The sequence below is a fragment of the Rhopalosiphum maidis genome, chromosome 4 (assembly GCF_003676215.2).
Source record: "Rhopalosiphum maidis isolate BTI-1 chromosome 4, ASM367621v3, whole genome shotgun sequence".
Taxonomy (NCBI): Eukaryota; Metazoa; Arthropoda; class Insecta; order Hemiptera; family Aphididae; genus Rhopalosiphum; species Rhopalosiphum maidis.
In genome coordinates, this window is record NC_040880.1 from 54,776,295 (window position 1) to 54,792,308 (window position 16,014).

General features: G+C 30.3%; 1 protein-coding gene across 2 annotated transcripts in view; it reads right to left on the bottom strand.

Annotated features, from left to right (window-relative positions):
• Positions 1-2,652: 2,652 nt before the first annotated feature.
• LOC113555757 (ABC transporter G family member 9) overlaps positions 2,653-16,014 on the bottom strand; it is a 53,108-nt gene continuing 39,746 nt past the window's right edge. The window contains exons 1-14 of one of the 2 annotated variants that reach the window (XM_026960284.1): positions 12,787-12,904; positions 10,047-10,228; positions 8,406-8,575; positions 7,460-7,565; positions 6,153-6,253; positions 5,919-6,080; positions 5,697-5,790; positions 5,459-5,608; positions 5,231-5,332; positions 5,040-5,155; positions 4,763-4,970; positions 4,404-4,618; positions 4,122-4,330; positions 3,182-3,371 (exon numbers count right to left, since the gene is read on the bottom strand). In XM_026960284.1, coding sequence (XP_026816085.1) covers positions 3,182-3,371; positions 4,122-4,330; positions 4,404-4,618; positions 4,763-4,970; positions 5,040-5,155; positions 5,231-5,332; positions 5,459-5,608; positions 5,697-5,790; positions 5,919-6,080; positions 6,153-6,253; positions 7,460-7,565; positions 8,406-8,575; positions 10,047-10,228; positions 12,787-12,815 — 2,034 coding nt within the window. In that variant the 5' untranslated portion in view covers positions 12,816-12,904. Of the gene's footprint in view, positions 3,372-4,121; positions 4,331-4,403; positions 4,619-4,762; positions 4,971-5,039; positions 5,156-5,230; positions 5,333-5,458; positions 5,609-5,696; positions 5,791-5,918; positions 6,081-6,152; positions 6,254-7,459; positions 7,566-8,405; positions 8,576-10,046; positions 10,229-12,786; positions 12,905-16,014 lie in introns of those variants that run through there. The other variant, XM_026960283.1, reaches the window with a different exon arrangement.

A 16,014-nucleotide genomic window follows, 5' to 3' on the forward strand; every position in this document is an offset into this window, starting at 1 on the left:
ATCGAGAGTCGACTGTATATATATTAAGCATTACCTGGCTGAAAATGTAAGTTTACGTCTACCTACGAAACTTTATGATCTGTGTTGCCAAAATAATATACACACATAAAATATAAAAAAATCAAATTTTATCTTTTTCATAGGGTCTATGGTCACTTGTAGACCAATAATCACATGCTGAATATTAAATTGACTTCAAAATTGTACATTTTTTTATTTTTCATGGTTAATGGTTAGTTTGTAACAGAGACGATATATTTGTAATAATGGGCCTAAATTGCCTACCTAACACGCCGTGTTAAACTTATATATCAGAAATTTTTGCTAATGTACGGAATTTTATTAAATATTCTTTCAGTTTGAATAATTCTTTGTGGATATTTACTAAAGATATCTTTGCGATGTAATTATAATTGTTTTTGTCCATTTCTGTGTGCTTAATTAATACAATTAATTATTTTCTAACGCTGAACACCTGTATAGAGTAAAGAATAAAATAAAACTTTATTTATTTAAAAAATGGTTAATGGTGTTAATTGTTAAGGGTAAAAGCAGAAAGTGTGATATAATAAAGGTACGTTGGATACCGCTTTGCTATAAAGTAAGTGCCAAGTAGATTACAGCAATGAATGTATTCAATTTGTATTCAATAATACTGTATTGATATATACAATTTTATGTTGTATAGGAATAGGATAAACGATTCTGAGAGTAGACGATCTGTCAGCGTTATTATTTTTCTGCGTACTGTGTATATATTTTTTTTTTAATAAAAGAATAATTATAACGTTTATAGTTAAGAATGTTTATTATTAGGATGTTAGGGCGACGCAATGTTTGATTTTAGTGGTACATGAATCAAAAAAAGGTTGTGAATCACTGGCCTATATTATACAATATATTTCATGATTTTTTATCATTGCTATTGAAGTAGTTTATTTAATAATAGTATATATATTTATATCATATATTATCGTTATTAACTTTTGAGGCAATACCGCCTTACCGTAACCTAACCTAACCGAACGGCATGAATACGTTCATCGTATAAATAGGCAGTAACTTAAAATTAATTTAAATAATTTGAAAATGTAATTGCGTATTGTATAGTAAAATGTATAATATAGTTACATAAAAATTTCATATACAATGAATATATTGTTATTGAATAATACTGAAATAACTAACGTTATTCTTCGTTTAAATATCTAATATCATCCAAACTTGAACTTAAAATGTTTATAAAACTCGCATTATTAGTTTATTTAGCTGATCTCGCTTTATTTTATTTACACTTGTCTGCATTTAATAATGATAATAAATTGTACATTGAATACGTTAGTTTTTTGCTATTTAAAAACTAATGAAATGTTTTAACGCCGGTAAAACACTAATATTTTGCAATTTGAAGGTATCATCTACTACAATATTAGAGAAAACAGTAAAAATTTTAGTTGATTAAAATCGGGCCGTGGAAAACCTAAAGCTGCCGTTTCCTCGACATAGCACTATGACAATTTCTAATCACGAAGTCTAGTTCGAAAGTTAAATTTACCTACCAACTCGCTTTTTTTTACTTTGATGGTGTCTATAGAGTATTATGCAATTCATTCAAGTTTTACGTGTATCTATATAGTAAATATTAAACCTATTTTATTTTGACTTAAAATATAAGACAAGAGCTATACAGATTTATAATTGATAATATATAAATTATAATTAAAGTTACCAATTTGATATAGTGCGTAAGAATATATTGTATATTTGACACAGATGTTAGCCCTTTAAGTCAAGTATAGTTAGTCAATCTAAAATATATGATAAAAAAATGTTCTCTCTAAAATTATTTATTATATTTATTTTTGTTTGGTTAATTGTGTGCTTGTATTTTCTAGTCTTAACTAAAACAAAAAAATAATATTATTTATATATGTGTAAGTTTTCGATAACAATAGTCATATCAAGAACATAATTTATTCTAAGGCTTTTAGCATGTGCCTCCAATCAACAATTTAAAGCCTCCAGTGGCTACTGTTACTCAAAATCTAACATGTATTTAAACACATACTCATATAATTCATATTTTAGTATAAATATTATATCAATGCATATTCAAATTATTAAACAGTAATAAACATGCAAATGATTTTTTTTGTCCTTGTAAAATAAAATATCAATTAAATATAACTATACGACATATATAGGTACATGGAATATTCGAATATATTATATTTATTTTGGCAGTTGTAAACATAAAATAAACGAAGTAATAATTTTATTAAATATTCAAATGCCTCATATTCAATGGCAACATGAATATTTAATATACATATTATATAAAAAAAATTTAAATAAAACATTTTAATTATATGTTTTTTCAATAATAGAAATTTTATATTGTATTACAATAAAAACAAATATGACTTTATACAGGCCAGTCAAAAATTACAGAAACTGTAGTTAGAAATTATTATTGCTTACAAAAACTATCAAATTACAAAAAAAAAATATATATATATATTAACAAAATTAACATTTTTTGTACCGCTTAAATGGTAATAAATAAGAACAAAAAAATTTAAAATAAATACAATATTTATAGTTAAAAAAAAAAATGTATAATTCATACACTATAAAATAAAATAACGGTGAATAGTGATTCAATTAAAATTAATAAAGCATTTTTAAAGTAAAAATTAAAAATGTGATTATCTAAGTAGTAACGAAAAATCTGTGCGAACAGAATAACAAAATTTCATCTCAGAGGTATTAGCGACAAAAAATTCTGTATGTTCGAACTCAATAAAACAATAATTATACAATAATTTTTAAAAATTAAAAAAATAGGTAATTAAAGTCTTAAAATAATTTTTATGCAACATTTAAAAACATTATTACGATGTAGTACAAAAAATCAAAACAATGCGACATATAAATACGTGTAACACATCACACACCGCTTTTCCCGAAATCCGATCAAAATAGGTACAAGCACCAAATTTTAGCGTTAGGAAATGAGTTCGGGGTATTATCGAGTTGAAAAACGAGTCTCTAAGTTTAATATTTATAACGAGATAAAAAATATTATAATGTCTAAAATGACACAGCCATATTTATGTTTTTATAAAACGATTAATAATTAAAAATGTTAATCGCTCACAGCCATTAACGGTTTAGGTATTCACTTTGGTTTTCGGATGAAACGCAACACTAGATAACCTAACAATCTGAACACGATAAGGAAGCCGAACAGTATCATTGTGTTCAGCCATAATGGGAACGATGCACCTTGTGCGTTTACAATGTCCAACGCTGGTATAAAATTAGATGAGTTGGTTTTGCAAACATTATACATGGATTGATTTCCACACCTGTATAAAAAACATTGCTACGTTAATATATAATACGAAAAAGGGTAAGTAGATACATAAAGATAGGTACTATAGATAATTATATAGTATATATTATGTGCTAATAGGTATACAGAGGTTCCAAAGAGAACCAAAACTGGCCTTGTACATAATATTTTGCTTATCACCAGTTATATTTTATTATATACCTAATTAGATACAAATTATACACTTAGGTAAATATAACAAATGCTAAATGCTGATATCTCAAACACAAACTACGTCTAATTTGTATATTTAAATTATCGATAAAAAAAAGTATAGATAAACCACTAATACTTGCAATGATTTATTCATCAATTCAAAAATAGGTGTAACTATTTATTGTATAAATAAAATCTGCCTATAAAACGAACTCATCATGAATTTCAATTTTTTTAATTTAATTGTATGTTATTTGTTTAGGAATTATTATCAGAAAAGTTATAAGCAGCAAGATCATTTATTTTTGTAATCACTATTTTTTTTTTTAATATTTAAATTTTAATTTAAAATTCATTATTTTTTATAATCGATTATTTAAAATTTTTATATTACTTCTTCGAAAAAAAATTTAAATTCCATTAAGGGTCATTCAAGTAAATCCCCTCGCACCCCTCAAGATGTGGATTTCGACGCAATTGCATATAGATATTTAATTAGACCAGAGCATTTTAGTTACATAATATAAGACATTGGTAATATTAGGTAAAATACATGGTTGGTACTTACATGATTGGTTCCCCGTCGCTAAATTCGACGATTTGCATATTTTGGTAGGCATAATGTACCATACTGAGATACTGCATCCACTGCAACCAGCTAGGAATATTTGTCGCCAAGTAGCCGCCAAAAAGTTGTGTGGCCAGTGTGTACAAGGCGCTGATTGTAATTGAGACTTGCATGTCCATGCAAAACGCTCCTACGAAAAATCCGACGCTCTGTTAATGGAAAAGACATTTTTGTTAGCAATCAGATAAATTACGCGACAAAATATATTCTAATTTAATTTACCTGAGCGACGATGGTGTTTAACAGTAGAAACATTAATAGGGTGAAGAATGTACTAAAACTATGCATGCCGAGCATTGGGTAGGAGATCAGATGATAGACGGCTGGCAAGGTGATTGTCAACGGCAGTTCGCCGACCATTTTGGCCAGGTAATACGCGCTCAAACGATACGCTCCACTCTGGCGTTCTTTATTAATAACTTCTCTTTCGGGAGGGACTGTATAAAACAATTAAATAACAATTATTGATAAAATTATAAAGGTAGATTATAGCTATGAATAATGTACATAGTACATATTATAACTCGGTAAACTCATCTTTTTGAACGAGTATTATAATAAAATATTGTATAGGTACTTACAAGAAGACAATGTACCAAAATGAGCAAAAAGCATCCAATAAGTAGTGGAAAAGAACATCCATCCCTGGATGTTATGCAACGATTCTTCAGTACGAGGCAATTGAAACCATAGCAGACCAGCTAATAAGCCAAGCGCAATGGTTTGCACCCAGTTCAGAGTGCTTAACATTTGAGGACGCGCTTCTTGGAAGTTTCTCTGACTTAATACCTAAACAATAAAATACAATATAAATTCTGAGTCTTATTATATTCATACTTTTTAATGTTATGTTATTACTTTAAACTGTGTCCAAAAGCTGGTGGGCCATTGCCAAGTAAAGTCTTCGTCAGACGTAGAAGTTGAAGAATGGCTCTGGCTGTCCGGCCATAAAGTTCTCGCTTCATCTTCATGAACTGCAGTAAAGGTAAAAATTAAACAATGTCGATTCTATAGTATGTTTACACTAAAATACTAAATTGTGTACATACCTCTAATAGTAGTATAACATTTTTCATTGCTGTCTGTAGATGAGTCGCTGAACGCTGTACAAATATGACCATTGGTAGCATTCATGGGCCATTGATAATTATCTGTATATAAGCAAACGATTAGATGTCATTATGTACAGAATATTAGTTGTTTAACATTTATGGGTATTGGGTATATTTAATTGCGATAAGATAGTGATTTTTTACAATAAATAATAATGATTATACCATTGCTGTGATTGTGACGGTAGTTATTTAGGTACTTGTCACACGTGCAGTTCAAATGTAACAATTCTTGTTGATAATAATCATCCTGGGCTTGTTGTGCGGCGGTTATTATCTTTTGTTTCATTTCTTCCGTGCCTTTTACTTGTTCCACTATATATAAATTATATCGCAGTATTAGTAAAATATAACATCAAAAGGCTGTAGATAATAATTAAACACCATGTTTAATGAGACTTACGAATGAAATCGGCTGGATTGTAATGTGGGGCTATCGTCATTCCAATGTTACTAAAGAAACTTACTACTTTATTGATGTCACCAAAGTATGCAGTCTATATATAAAACATAACAATAGTCTTATATTGTAATATATTTATATATATATAGAAAATTATTATGCGGTGTAACGAAATATATAAAGTAAGAACATTTTAAATGTTTTTTTTTTAGTTTATCGTACCTGTCCATTACAGATTAAAAGTAGTTGGTCAAACATATGAAATATTTGCGATGACGGTTGGTGAACAGTAACAACAATAGTTTTTCCTTCTTTTTCGGCATATTTCTTTAGCGACAACATCAGTTTGTATGCCGAATGAGAGTCTAGTCCAGTCGTGGGTTCCTATATGTTAAAGAGTTAATTAATTTAACGTAAACTAGTTGTAAATTTTCGACTACTAAGTCTTATACTTACATCTAGTAGCATTAATGCGGGATTGGTTAAGAGTTCGCAAGCGATGTTTGCTCGTTTCTTTTCACCCCCGGACAAACCACGCTTCATGTAGTCCCCGATAACTAAAATCAAACAAAGTACACATATATGCGATTAGTTTAGTATACTTTTCCGTATACTTATTATTATTGGATATAAAAAAAAATAATATGCATACAATATATTTTAATTATATATAAGTTTAATCAGTAACTATTTTAGAATACTATTAATAACAGAAAGTCGATTTTATTGTTAAACACAGTTTAACACTATAATTATAGTTGATAAAAAAATAAAAAATATTTGATTAATAATAACAAGGAAACTGGGGATTTAATATTACTGCATCAGTGCATTTTATTATATTGTCTTTGCCTACAGCACTACAACAGTGATCGGTATAGAAACATAATATCAAATACCAATATAACATATACGAATTACCGTACCTTAAATTTATTGACGGTGAATTATTCATTTTACAAGAAAACGGTAAACTGAATATGAATTCGAAGAAAACATCTAAACTCTGTACCGATAAGCTGCATACATTTTCGAGAACGTATAATATAATTATATTATGACTATATTATAAAAACAAAAGGCGTGGTTTTATCAAGTTTACTATATGGCGGTCTCGCAAGTTGCCAAAATCGCTATTATAGTTTATTTAGCTTATTACACACACTTCAAAAACTAAAACGACAGACGTGCGTGATTTCAATTACTGAAACGTTGAAGATGTTCGTTTTTTGTTTTAGAAATCATAACATTGCTTACGACGTCGAGGAGTATGTAGGTACACCATATGATAATTCATATCATATTATATCGTGTGTATAATGTATATATTATATAAATATATATATTATATCCATTTTAAAATAAAGGTGTAGATAATGCACGGCCATCGTACACACACACACCACATAAATATTTATATATATATATATAGCGTAATATTAAGGGTAACCTTGGCTAACCTTTATGATAGATTAGCGTATAATACTCATACATATTTGTTATTCGCTTTTTTTTGTATTTTCGATGCGGTTTTATTTCTCGATCGGTTATGCAACCACATTACTGCTACAGCACCGAACAAAGCACACTCGTTCAGTAGTCCCCATGTGTGTGTGTGTGTTTGCACGGTGTACACATAATATCATTTCCAACGATTATTCTAATCTAATTTATTATATCGATCTATTATAATATATGAGCGCGCGCACCGTTGTTAATCGAAACCCGGTGCCTACAATAATGTATACTATGGATTTACATACTTGTATCTTGACAGTTGTTCAGATCGAGCACGTCTATGATGTGATCAACGTACTGCATTTTCTGACTGTGAGATAATGAATCGGGAAGTCTCAGCAGTGCCGCGTACTGCAATCGCGAACATGAAAAGAAAACGAGACTTTATAATACTATAGTTATTATAACTTATTAGCAGTGATATAAAAATACCGTATTTTATTTTTCATTTGTATATTACGTGTATTATACGTGTATAATATAGTACTTTTTTAAATTATTTTGGTGCTTATATAATTATTAAATATAGCTATCCGAGTGTAGTAAGATCAAATAGATCAATACTATTTCAGTTTATTGATAAATGATGATGATTAATGATGCATTTTGATTATTAAATTATTTAATGGCGGCAAGATAACATAGTAATTATATGGATATTTGTTTATACTTAGTTTTGTAGAATATATTAGGTTTTAATATTTGCAATAATTTGAATTAGTGCTTGTGTAAGTGTTAACTGTGGCTACTGGTTAGTGCTTATACGACTAGCAGAAGTATAAGTCAGAAGTATAGACTCTGAATATTAAAGTTTTAAATTTTAATAAATACAAACTTTGAAAAAAAAAAGAAAAAACTTTCATAGATATTATTAGAATCTTATAATATTTATGTATGAATTGGGTATATTTTGTTTTTATTATTAGCCTATAATTTATTATTATTTTTCTTTTTTTTATACCATTCATATTTTATTTTTTTGTACATGACGTATAATACGCTCGTATAATACAATATTACCCAATTTGCATCCCTGCTTATTAGTAACTAAATATAATTATATATAGCACGCATCGACGTTTATTCATTATAATAATGATTATCGCCGCCATTAAAATGTTATTATTCGTAAATATATTTGTCCATAGTACATTCTATATTATTGTGTTTGTTTAAATACGAAAGACATACCTCGAGTGTTTGTCTCATAGTCAGGTCTGGGAAGAAGATGTCTTGTTGTAATACGTAACAGATGCGCCGCTTACACCGCTTGTTGAGACGTTCGCGATTCAGATGTATGCACCCCGAATCCAACTTTGTCCGGCCCGACAAACAGTTTAACAAAGTCGTTTTACCACATCCTATAAAATATAAAAAACGAATAATAGAAATTATTATTAATATTATTAGCGCGATCGGTCTATAAATATAAGTAATATTTTTTTAAAAAATTCTTGTTTCTTAAGGTTGAATGTCGAAAACATCTGATTACGTCTCACAGATATTTATCCTAATGTAGAAACAATTTAATTAGCAAATATGATTTATTAAGTTATCATGATGAAAAAAAATACGTGTTATTTTCGTGAAATACTCAACTATATATGTAGCATTATTAATTTCCATAATCTGTAATTTTTACCTATGTCAGTGACAGAATATAGTAATAAATTATAGATACAGATAAATTATATAATTATATAGATTATTGGATTCATTCGCAGTATCTACTAGATCTAAATCGTTAAACTTAAATGGTATTATATAGAAAATTTCGATCAAGCATTTAAAACTACCATCACATAAATACATAATTGTTCTTATGATATGTAAAAATTGGTATATTTTGTAGTTTAGTTAATATACTTAATACGACTCGATTATAAAAAAAAAATAAAAATTAATATATAATTATTTTTAGGTTGAAGAGCTTATTTTAGCGATAAATTCTATGTGATTTTACCAGTTAGAGTATTGTACTTTATTTATCTAATGGTATAGCATCACAAAGAACGTAGATGTCAAATATACCTCAACAGGTGAGGAGGTAAAATGCTTAAGGTCAAATGATGTTTATTTTTTTTTATATCATAGGGCAGGGATGGGTAATTGGTGGGTCGCGAACCTTTTGTATTTGGCCCATGCTACTTTTACAAATTACTTTATTTAATTTAATTTTGAACTTACTAACTTATTTTTAATTTTAAATTTATACTTATAAAATCGATTTAATTTTTATCGTAAGAAGTAGATATGAATTATCCAAATAAATTGATATATTTAATGCTCTAAAAACTCAATTGAACCATTCAGCGGTTTCAAAAAATTGTCATCAGTCGTGACTGGTACAGGAGCTTTTTTTTATTACCTTTTATGCTCTCTGGCCAGCTAGATTTTAAAAATTGATGCTCAAGTAACTTTGAGTTGTCCACCCCAGTTATAGGATATTGGTTTATAAAAATGGTTGAAACTTAGAACTGAAAAGTTTTGAAGTTCAAAAGCTAATCTCCAGGGGTAAATACATTCAAGAGAGTTCATTTATTAACGTTTATTAATTTAAAAAAGTGTGTAATACATATTAGTTAATTAATAGGTACCTATATAATCTGTATCTTCTATAATATGTATTATATTTTTATTGTTTAAACACTTTAACGAGTATTTAATTTGTATAAACTTTCGTGCATTTTGTGTCTATTCCTTTTTTAGATTTAATAATTTCCGCAGACGTTTCCTATAACTAAATATATCATCATTGTATTGATGTATTGTACCAGCTATATTTCATATATTTATATATAAAATATGAATGAAGTGTAGTATCAAACTCACCCGAAGGACCCATTACGGCTAACACCTGCCCTGGTTTAACGATTCCACTGATGTTCTTCAGCACGTGTCTCTTGTCGTCTAATGTCACCGTCAAGTTGCTAAAAGTCAGCTCGATTGGACGATGTGCGGGCAATGGATGCATACATCCTGGAGGTTCTTGCACGTTCACCCCGTTTTCCAACCTGTAACAGTATATAGTAAAACTATTATTAAAATTTAATAATATTAAAAAAGTTGTACCTATGTAATTACTTCATGGTCTAAACGGCATGAATTTAAGCATTGCTGCGGCGTACATGCAATTCTAAAATATATATTAAACTTTAATGTTTTTTTTCGACCGACGACGTTATTCGGTTAATTTTGATTATTTGATCAAGAGACAAAAATGTTATTACAATAGGTTCACCGACCCACGTAATGTATAACGCTGCAGCAGATGTCAACGAACCAGCTATATATATTTACCAGACGAAAACATCGCACGCAAATATATTATGTGTGTGTGTGGACCGATTTTTATTCGACATTGCGAATTTTCGGGTCTCGCAATCATTTAGCATCAGTTAACACCGATTAAAAAACCATACACAATTTCATTTATTCCCAAATTACGTCTATTATTATTATTATTGTTATTTATTATTCAGCTCGTGTGATGTATTATACGAGTGCAGCAAATGCGCAGCAGCAGTATTTTGTTTTCTCCGTTATACAGCCATAATAATGTATACGCCGCTGACTTGACGATAAATACATTTATTGTTATTATTCACTGCATATATTTTGTCCGTCTGCAGTGATTTCGTGATGTAAAAAGCAGATCGAGCTACGATTTACAATATTTATTACATACCTACTTCCCAGCTCGTTGGACACAAATAACAACGTTGATATAACGTAACGGCATAGTACTGCGCGAGAGTTGATATAATTTATTGTATAATGAGATAAAGCTTCACAATGACCTTATCCGATTTCAAAATACACTTTAAAATTTTTTAAATATTATGTTACGTGTTAGAACTGCTGTAGTTGTTATGATATTATATGATATGTTATGATATTATGGCGCTAACCCATCCTGCTGATATGGCGAAAATAATAATAAAGCGATAAGAACCAAAGATTCGTGAATCGTAATGATAGTATTATTTGTTACGAGTGTAAATTTTTTTAACATGTAATCTGTCACTCAAACGATTCTGCGTTACGTTTATCGCTGTATACCTAGACGGTTTCTTTTGAGTTGCACCTAACTCCAATGCACTGTATTTCAGCATTACATGTTGGATCGATGAAAAACATTTATTTTTTGTATTATAAAACAACCTAACTACTCATCAAGTTTTTATTTACAATTACAACATATTATTATAGGTTGTCGGTAATTAAATCTAAACAAACTAAATTGCTATAAACGCTGCGTATAGTAGATTATTAGACCGCGTAGGCTGAATCTGCAGATATTATAACTGCATAACAGATGTCTATCGTATTGAGCATACATTGTATTGTGACAGATGCACAGATGTCTGAGATAAATGTGTCTCTTCGTGATATCATAAGTTGCTGTAATATTGTGTTTTTCGAAATACATATTTTACACCGCGTCCTTTGATGTTAAAAAACATCGTTTCAACACCGCATTTATTTGCGCAGTCATAGTTGCATTAATTTGCCAACGAAGACGACTATTATACTAGTCTTTTGAAAAAAAAACTTGATACATTTAAATATCAATTAATATGTATAATGTATATACATCATGTACCGCATATAGTATAAAGTTAAATAGTGCATTAAAATATACGCATTCCTTAACTATTATGCACAATCTGACCATTTACTATTATTATAGTCCACGGTCGTAGCTACATATATAGTGCATATAAAAATGTATTGATTGCAATCGTGTAACGGCTAGGCGAGCGTATGAGTTGAAGTATAATTATTATATCATGTATGCGTTTTAATCGTTTTCCGTTTTATTATTATTATTTTTTCTAGTTGGCAAGCGTCACACGAAGTCAATAACTTATATGCACTGACGGCTGTAATATATATATACCCGCTCCTTTAAGCTATATTATAGGTATATAATAATGATAATATATTAATGAACGACCGCGAGTTCTACACCACTTTCTATTTCTCTTCGTTTCAGATGACCTGCTGACAAGACCGGTTAAACTTCATCGGGACGTATAGCTGGTACGCGCTGCACTATAGGTATATAATATATACACTGCACGAATATAATAAAATAATAATAACACAATATCTCGCATAGTTAATAAAAAAAAAAAAAAACGTAGTCATCATTTCATTTTAATCTGATGATCGATTTAATTTAACTTTATGATTATAATACATAAAAATAAATAATTTATCCAGAACCGGGGGTACTATATAATAAATACATTTGATGGAAGAGGTCAAAGCTTACCTGCAGAAAGCTCATAATATTATACTTTACTAATTTAGGTTTGCCATTTAATATATAAGCACACTTTCTACAGTTATATGAATACGATTTTTTCTTCGCCTACAATACTATCGAAAATTTTTTTTAGATCATATAAATATAATATATAGGTAAATACGAAATTTATTGATATAATAAACATTGAAAATATATGTAAATTCCGAATGAACTCCTATATAAATTGTACGGTTTGATGTCTTGATGATAATAATTGAAAAACAAAAAAAAAAAAAATTTTAAAAATCAACTTACAAACAATCCGCGAGAAGTTTCTTGATCATTTTGCATCGAGAGCGCTGCAAGGTGTTCTAACCGCGAACAGCGAACGCACTGTATTAAAATAGTGTAGTACGTGAGTGGTGTGTGCCCGTTAAAATGCGATAGGAGGAAAAAATATTTCAAAACTATTTAGTCATTGGTCCACTGATAAAAGACCATCAACAACACTTGGGCGGATGTAGGCCGTGCGAACTGTATTATTATTATTATTAAATGTTTATATACGTTTTATCGACTACCCGTGTACTCGGTCGGCCGGTATTATATTTTTGCTAACCATCGAATTATTTTTTTTCTTATTTACACATTAAACATTTTTGATAAATCTGTTTTGGAGTTTGCAAATATGTGTGTGTGTGTGTGTGTGTGCGTATATCGCGATTGTGTCTGGGCGCGGGGACATTCCGTTCGGACCGTGAGAGCTGCTATTGTTTGCCATAGCAAAAAAAAAATATAATTTCCGGAAAACAAGACGGAGATAAAAATATAGTTCGATAAAAATGAATAATTATATATAGGTGTATAGCCACCGCAGTCGATTCTATTTCTCTGTTTTTTTTATTCGTGATAATCTATGCGATTTTCACGAGAAACGTTTTAATCGGTCAACGTCCTTTACATAAAATTATTTTATATAGATGTAAAATCGCAATTTTTTGTTGCAATAATTGATAACATGTATGTAGTATTTTTAATTCTACTGTTTTAAATTCACTGCAAATCCTGAAACTCGTATTACTACGTAAGATAATAATATATACTTGTAGCAAAACTTTCTACAATTTATATATATGTTATATGTAAAAAAACCAAACAGTGTACCATATGAACTTTATTTATATACATTTTCCTAAGACTAAACTGTGTGTATAGTCATTGAGTATATAATATAATAAATATTATTTATAATCAAAAGAATAAAGTTTAAAATTTAAACAAAACGTAAACAAACCTATACGTAAAAACGAAAGTATAATATAATATAATAGACAGATTATACATATTATACGTCTGTGATATAAAAATAACATATATTATATTCATGTAAGAAACGTAAATTTTAAATTAATTCAGTTTCAGAGCTGGTTGCTGGTTAGGTTAGTAACTATCTACATTTAAACCGTTCTGCATTATTCAATACTTCGATGTGCCCTCTATAATATAAGATTGCATTTCGTGAGACGACTCAGTTTTTTTTTTTTGTATTCTTAAAGGAAACTAGTCAGTAAAAGTGTTGCAGATGGTTCAACAAACTCTAAATGTTTAAATGAATATGTACGATTTGGAAAACGATTTTGATGCTTATGCATACTTGATAGTATATTATATCGGTTTGTATTATAGTAAAAATAATAAATTCTTAAAACAAAAACCAACACAATTAATGTCATAGGGTACGGCTCGAGTGCATTCCGTAATAACGACAAAATCGCAGTCCTAATAGTAATGACGAAACGTAAAGTACAAATACAAATATACATATTATAATATATACGTGAACGCGTATGGAACCCGCTGCAATTAAACGTGAAACGGCTGACGGTTATTATTATAATCGTAGTACTAAATTGCTGCGTTGGGTACCTATACGGCTAACAATATAATACGATATTACATTAATACGCGCTATATTTAACGTAAACGAGATTCTGCGAATTCGCTTCCGAGATGATTGATATTTCAATAATGCATATAATAATATTACAACGAATGTTGTCGCGTCGATTATCGGTGTCCGACGATGATAATATTAATAAGATCTCGCGCGATCGTTTGTATAAATATATTATTATAATAGTCAAGAGGCGAAAACCCGGACCAAAAACACAATTCACAAATGCGCGCGAGCAATAGGTAACTTGTAATAAGTACACCTATATAACTACGAGTACAGAGTGTGCGGTGTGCGCGTACGAGTCGTGTCCACATAAAAAGCGCGATCAATGACCCCTATTTATTATATATATTTATTTGTTTAATAATAAACGCGCGAATGTCGTCTAAACCAAAAATTCACTATTTTCGTTGCTGCGCCACGCCGCCGTCAAAACACAATATTTTCGCGACTTTCGTGTACGATAAAAAAACGACAGAAACACCGCCGGCGGTACACGCCGCGTGCGTGTGTCATAAATAATTATAATATATAATATACGCGAGTTAAATATATTATATTATAATAATAATAATAATTATAATGTAGTCATTATATATGGCCGCCATACATTATATAGCTATATAATATACCTACGTATTATATACGCGTTTATAATGGAAATCCGTTCGGATAAACGACTCGCATCGGCCGCAGTGGTATTTTTTATTTTATTTATATTATATTATATTATTGTTATATATATTATATATTATACATTTTGTCGTCGCCGCATTATATACAGGTGAAATCGGACGGGGGAGACCGAGCGGGGAAATGCGCCGCCGCCGATGCCGTTCACTAGGGCAATGGGTCCGGAATGCGGAGCAGCGCACGACGATTTATAATACACCTATAACACACGGAGGTACGTACACACGTATGTATACATATATATATATACACATATATTTATAATACTGGTGTGCGTATCCTCGGCTGAAAAAAAATAACCGCACAACAAAACGCGAGCGGTGAGACGGATACGGAGCGAGAGAGAGAGAAATAATAAATAATATGTATAATAAAAAAAAAAAAAAACAAACAATAATAATAAAGGTGTGCGTTGATATTATAATAATAATAATAATAATATAATCGATGTGCGGGCAAGTAGGTCGCGGCGGTAAATTATTTCGCGGCGAAGGAGAGGACAGTGTATATAATATCGTATCGAACGTTGTATTATATACGTATATGATATACAGCCGCGAAGAGGGGTGGGATCGGTTAGGTGTGGAGGGGGTAGTGGAAAGGGGGGAGGCGACTGGGAAATGGTCGGTCGGCGGAGGAGAGGGTGACGACGACGAGGAGGAAAAGGTGGCGGCGACGATCATAATCGGTCAGTGACTCCCGGGCGGAGACGTGACGAGACGCGCGCGGAGGGATGTGCGCGTGGGGGGTGCGGAGAAGGGGAGGACCGCGGGTCGGCCGCGCTCACACCAGATTTCCTTGTGCTGTATCCGTGCGCGAGTGCCATCACCTCCTCCACCGCCGATATACCTATATACACACATATATATATATATATATATATATATATATAT